The 6,829-nt window shown below is 37.1% G+C and overlaps 1 protein-coding gene across 1 annotated transcript; it reads left to right on the top strand.

Moving 5' to 3' along the window:
* Positions 1-2,565: 2,565 nt before the first annotated feature.
* LOC125179505 lies at positions 2,566-4,446 on the top strand. The gene is made up of 3 exons (XM_047885526.1): positions 2,566-3,012; positions 3,267-3,388; positions 3,610-4,446. Exons 1-3 carry the CDS (start codon positions 2,904-2,906, stop codon positions 4,444-4,446), a joined length of 1,068 nt encoding a protein of 355 aa, XP_047741482.1. The 5' UTR covers positions 2,566-2,903.
* Positions 4,447-6,829: the final 2,383 nt, after the last annotated feature.

The raw sequence follows: 6,829 nt of genomic DNA, 5'->3' as shown, positions 1-6,829 counted from the left end.
GCGGTTCAATCAACTGGGGTTCCACAAAACCTATGTGGATATGAGCCCCCTTACCCCATGAGACTATCCCACTCTGATGATTAGACTGAATTTGTGACAATGAAAAACTGGTGAATACCAACACCCATATACTTAAGACTAAGAACCTAAACAAAGACAGTAGAGGATCATCCGCAGGCAGCAAAGTGCATTTTCCAAAATATAACCTAAGCCACCCTAGGGGAGAAACCCTTGTAACGAATTTATGGTACATGAATTCGAGATTACTATTACAACATTGTGAAGCTGTTACACCACTGGAAAATTTGCAAAACGCATCCTAGCCTACCACACACAGATTGATAATCATAGCCAGGTAAGCAGCACAACATGGGTTTGCTAGACACGAGCAATGAGAAAAATATGGTTAAACAAAACAGTGAGTATCAGCTTGATTTCCAGAGAATAGAGCAGTACACCTGCAGGATACTTTACCAGGTCCCAGGATCACTCCTGGAGCATGGCCAGAAGACAAGTTCGTTAGATCACTTCTGGCCAACTTTGCAGTCATACACAGGCACACACCCCCAGGCACACACCTCTTTGTACTCACCAATCTAGTAGCTGGAATACCGAGATGTCACTGACCGCAAGAGACTCCAGAAGGTGCACCGCCAGAGAACCAGAAACCTTGAGTACTGGGAAACAGCAGGATACTCACTATGCTTTGTAGTGAACAAAAAAAGATACTGGGAATGGCACAGGGTACATGAATTAAGGTTCCTAAACATCCACAAAGGCTTGGCTTCTATCCTACTTAGACATAGAATCTTTCAGTCTACAATGCTCGAGTCATAATGGTATGAGACTACTTGACTTCAAGTATTTGAACATAGTTTTGGTTTGAACGCAAACAAACAAGATAACACTTAAACTACTTCTAGTCTGAAACCATCCAGGTTTAGTTCAATCTAGAACGTCAGGAACGGCAAGGTTCAAAGAGGCATGAATAAACAGCTGGCACAACCTGGACAGCCGAGCAACTAATTCCACCTAGATACCACCTAACATTAATGTAACTAAACTATTTTTTAATCACATGGACATTATCTAGCCAAAGTAAGGCTCTGGACTGGTGAAGTCAGGTTACTTCAAGCACCCACTCAAGTCATGGTCCCAATCAATGCAGTCAACAAGATGCATAGGCTCCTAACACTATGCAATTATCTACCCTAACTAGGAGACCATGAAAAACGCATAGAAACGGCTAATGAGTTGGCTTGATATGAATGGTCAATTATGTAGCCAATTAGGGTATCATACAATTTGGTACAATATATATGAGCATGAGCACCGCACTCTTCAAGGAGTTCAGGTTAGTGAAGTGATGGTACTCAGGAGAGGAAGGTCACGAACTTGCAGTCAGGGACTCCAGATCTCCACAACAGCTTGGCAGCTGGGTCCCACACCGACTCCTCCTATTGAATTAACAAATACAAATCTTGAGTCCATTGCCTTTTATGGCAAATAAAGAGGACTCATACTTCAAGTGAATAAAGTTAAGATTGAGATTAAATTTAGCAAGCGGGTATTAAGCTTCAGCAAGAAGCAGGACACTTACTCCATACAGTATAGCAAAAGGGAACACAAAGCATAACACAAGACTTAATGCTGTAATGCAAATGTCACAATGTAAACACTCATAAGCGAAGAAACACTCAATAACTGTAAAAGCAACCAAAGATTTACCAAGATCATAAGCCAAATTGGGTGCAATTTAGTTAAAGCATGAAAATGGGTAGGACAGGAAATTAATGCATCATATTACCAGTTCACTGCAACTCACCCTTAAGGAGCATTGACGTTGCTTAGGAAACAGTAGTATGTGGGAGAACCAGAGTATCGGCAGTTTGGCAAGCAGGATTAGGTTGACAATCACTTCAAGGTAAATTGGAATTCAGGCAATGGATGCAGACATTGATAGACAATCAGGTGCAGATAGGCACAAGTTCAAGCATGATCATGCTGGTGCATGTTAAAGGTAGACTGTTTTTCACTGGCAATACTGGACACATGTATTGGTAAAGCCAATAACAAAGATATATGTCTGAAACAAACACAGAAGAAACACACACATTATTGATAACAAACAAATTTAAACCACTCCTTCTAAGGGAGAAAACCAGATGATATTAGGAGGAATGACCTAGAAGTAAGAAAATACACTATGATACAATACAGCTAATGTTCTGCGGCCCTCTTCAGCATGAATAAAGTAAATCAATTATTAAGCTGAATGAACACTAACATACCTGGTTTTAAAAGCTTTATACAATATGGATTCTAACAAGCACTCACCAAGGCAATTGCAGTCGTCAGAGCATTGGACATCAATCTGCCTGCTTCTATTAGAACTTTACAATGTCACTGATCACACACATGCATGAATAATATAATTATTGGAATTTTCCCCTGTGCCTGAAAAAATAAAGAGAAATGTTTGGTATTGAATTAGAACATATACATTGAGTGAACAATGAATAACAGATTTGGTTTGCGATGAAAAATACTGAAATAACCACCCAGCTACAACATGTTTTTCTTATAAATTTTTAATAACTTGTCTCTCTAGTTAAAAACAGCTATCTAAACAAGCCTGGAAATTTTGCATATGCATTAGTAAAAGGTTCTAATTTTCTTAGAAATTTTGGTAGAGTTGCTACCATATATCATTAGAAAGTTGATTTACTTGTTAAGTGTAGGGGAAAAATGAAATTTTATACTTCAACACAGTGAGATTATTGCACCATCACAGTGTACTTTCAAATGTTTGCACCCAGTGACATTAATGCAACCTGGTCCTGAAGAATTTAGGTTTGCATAGACTCCTATTCACAGTCTCCTTATATGCAGAGTCCTCGAGCATGGAGTTATCCACTTATATGCCTGCATATGCTTCTCTCACGGAAGGCTTGACTGCTGTGCAGAGTATCACTGAAGCTCATGATGTTGCTGTCAAAGTAAAATGTGAAGGTAAGATGGAATCTTCTGTTGTCACATTCATTTGAATGGAGCAGTAACTAAAGTGATATGTATTTCTCACTCGAATCAAGGCCTTGAATTAACTTTTTCACATTAATTTTTTCATGTCCCTTGAGATATTTTGTTGTCAAAATTAATGTCTGCTAAGGTTTTGTGATGAAAAGATACATGATTACATAGATATTTCATAGAAACTTGCACTCACTTTAGTACATATAATATTGATATATATTCTTTTTATCCAGTAACTGCTGCCTGTTCTGTGCCTGTGCCAGAAATATGTGCAGTGTATATCAAGGAGGAGCTTAAGGAAGATTGGGATGACATTTCATTTAAAGAAGAACCAGTCTTTCCTGAAGATGATGAGGTAAAATTTTCTAACTTTGGATTTTCTGGGTTAGCTTACAATTTTGTTGTGTGATTTTTTGACTGGGAAGTACCTTGTCTCCCTTATTATTTGCTGACTTGCAGCTCATGGAAACCATTGTTTTATAAAATTTTTTAGTAAGACATTTTGATTTTAAATTTTCATGATATATTTGATAACTTGTTTTCAAGTAGGTTAGAATTAATTTTTCTATGAAACAGCATGGCAGGAAAATCAAGTTCTGTACATCCAAGAGATCTTCAAAAAATGTTGAGGCCAGTGATGACCTGACTGGGAATGAGAGAGTTGTTGAAGACACTGCTGATGGTGATGAAAAGTTATTATCTGAAGTTGTTACTGCAGATGCTAATGGCAGAAGAAATTTGCTCACACCTTCAGTTGGCAGGAGTAAGCGGTCTAAACCTAAACCTAGTAAGAGGAATGCTGCTGGCATAAGTAAGCTCTCTCCAGCTGGAAGAGTTTCAGAATTTGCTACTGATGGTAGAGAAAAGCCTGCACTAAAAGGTACTGCAGGAGATATAACTTCAGTTGATAGGCTATCATCAGCTAAGAAAGTTAGAAAAGATTCAGCTGGTGGCAAGAACCTCTCTTCATCTGACAGATTTGCCAAAGATTCTGTTACAAGTGTTGAAGTGCCAGAACTGGCAGAGCTTGTTGTAGGCACTGCTGACAGTTGTGAGTTGTGTGCACGTGCTGCAGCTGCTGAAGAGATCAATGGTAGTAATGACAATTCTGAAGCATCCGGCACTAAGCCCTACATGAAGCAGCATTCATCAAAGCAGAATCTTAATCTTCAGCATTCATCTACATTATATCATGAGTGCCCTGACTGTGAATACCATAGCAAATTCAAGTATCAACTTCAGCTTCATATCCTTGCTAAGCATTCAGCTGGGAAATTATTCCAATGTCCTGATTGTCAAAATGAATATTTCACCAAGAGGACATTTAGACATCATATTCTATTGAAGCATTCATCTGAACAGCTAGAGCATAGTGTTTCCAATCAAATGAACTCTTCAAACGCACCATTGTGAATTTGAAACTATTTAAAAAAAGTATGAGAATGAAATGAGCAAATTTCAGCTCTTAGGCTTTCTAAACATATTTTTCAAGACCACTCATCTGGAGAGAGTTTTTGATGCTCTGAGTGTGATTATTCTAGTTTCAACGAATATGATTACAAGCAACCTTGGTTAGGAATCAAGTAAGAATGTCTTGAATATTTGTTTTTTTCTTGAGCACCTGTGGATATTGCCCTTAACCCATTAATGACGAGAATTATTTTCTGAATTTTTTTTCGTTTCCTTGTGAGAATATTATCATTTGTGACGTTAATAAGCAAAAAGCATGTTCATATATTTGTTTTTCGTTGTATGTGAAAAATTATAGCTTGGTTCCATATGGAACCGCTCGGCATTAACATAACGTTTCTTCAAACAACACTTTTTCCGATAGTAAATCAAGCAAGATTGTTCATAATGGATAATTCGTAATAGTATACATATTCATTATGGACAATACTGATGATAAACCGATCATGGCAGAATACAATTCCATTTTTAGCATAGAATGCTTTCATTCATTCAAAATGAATCGGAAGGTTGCCCATTTTACGAAGGTTTGTAGGTGCGTTGTCAACATTGTTTACAAAGCACTGCATTTGCAGTGCTTCTGAAGTCTCTTTGCTGGCCAATGTTGTTGATTGTTGTATTGCACCTCATCAAGGATCGAAGTTGAAGGGTGCACTATAGACCCTGATTGTTTTACTTAGGGTCTCCTGCATTATTGCATTTCCTAACCAATATTTTTGAAAATTTATTGCAATAGCCATTCTTTTTTTTAAGTTTTTTGAGAAGCCAAATGAAACCAGAATAGATATCACATATAATATGTTGGCTTGGGACCAATTGTATCATGTTTATGGGACCAATCCATGTTCCAGCCCATTGAATAAGTTTCTTTTTCTATTAGATCCGCCGATTGGCTTCAATTGCAGAAAAATATCATCTGATTTATCTGCTGCCCAAAGTTTATAACTAAATCTCACGGGCTAGCCACGTATATGTTGTAGTATAATGTGGCCATGTGGACCACAGTTGACTTTCTTCTCTGTCGACAGTCATTGTTATCACATTCGGTGATTACTGTTGCTACAATAACTATTCTCGATAGGCGAGCAGAATTGCTAGTGGCTGCGTCATCTGAGTTATCTGAATATCAGTATGTTTCGTTTGTTGCTGCTTCTGTGAAAGGTCCAGTCGCAAATATTTGATCTTCGTATTATTTTTCTCTCGAAATCTTAATTATTTCATGTGATGATCTGCCAAAAATACAACTAGAAAAAATTGACTCGGATGAAAAATCGTATAGTGTTCTACGTACGTACCTAATTCCAAATATATCAACTTTCGGTATATATACTCCTAACAGCTCTAAAGATAATAGCTCACTAATAAATAACAGAAAAACTGTAGATCTAAGATCTAAGTAAATAATTTCTAAATACAAACAAGTTTTTGAAATACAATGCGTAACTATATCACAAAGTAATCTACTGGGAAAATGATATGACCGGAATGCTTACACTACTGCCGAGCGGTTCCATTTGGAACCAGGCAAAATATTTCATGATCTAAATGACCTTAGAAACATGAAATCACGTAATACCATATACAGCATTAAAAGTACTCTCTTTGTCGATAAAATTCTGCATCTAACTTATAAATAAATATTTTTAGAACGAACTACTTACCTTTCTCTGCAATGATGTCAAGCCCTTCTGTCTGACACCCGGTACTTACAATCTTTTAATGATAACTGAGCAGGGAGTAGTCGGCGCAGCAGAACCAAACTTTGCCAGAACACGTCCAAGATATGTATCAAACCTACGCATCCACTAGTATATTGATTTGACCATACAATTTTATTATGAATCCATTTTTTTACGCTGGTTCCAAATGGAATCGCTCGGCATTAATGGGTTAACTGTGGCCATTAGTATTCATTCCTAACTGCTCTTCGTGTATGAGATAGTAGACTTATTTTAATCCTAATTACCTTTGGTTTTTGTGTTACACTCAAGCTCAGGTGTAATGATTTCTGCCCTACATTCTGTCAAGTATTTTTTTAGCTGTTTTCCTGCTTATATACTCAGCAATTATTTTAATATGTCTCAATATAGATTGTTTCCAATCAAATGAACTCTTCAAATGCATAATTGTGAATTTAAAACTATTTAAAAAAATTATGAGAATGAAATGAGCAAATTTAAGCTCTTGGGCACAGAAATTCCCCCGTACAACTAGTGCAACTGCACAATATTGTTATGATGTTACTGATGGTGAGAAAATTTAAGGTAATTCACATGTGCATGTGCCTGAGAACAAGCCAGCTGTCAAATTTACACTGTTCTAGAAA

The sequence above is a fragment of the Hyalella azteca genome, unplaced genomic scaffold (assembly GCF_000764305.2).
Source record: "Hyalella azteca isolate HAZT.00-mixed unplaced genomic scaffold, Hazt_2.0.2 contig2316, whole genome shotgun sequence".
Lineage (NCBI taxonomy): Eukaryota > Metazoa > Arthropoda > Malacostraca > Amphipoda > Hyalellidae > Hyalella > Hyalella azteca.
This window is presented reverse-complemented; position numbering and strand designations above follow the sequence as displayed.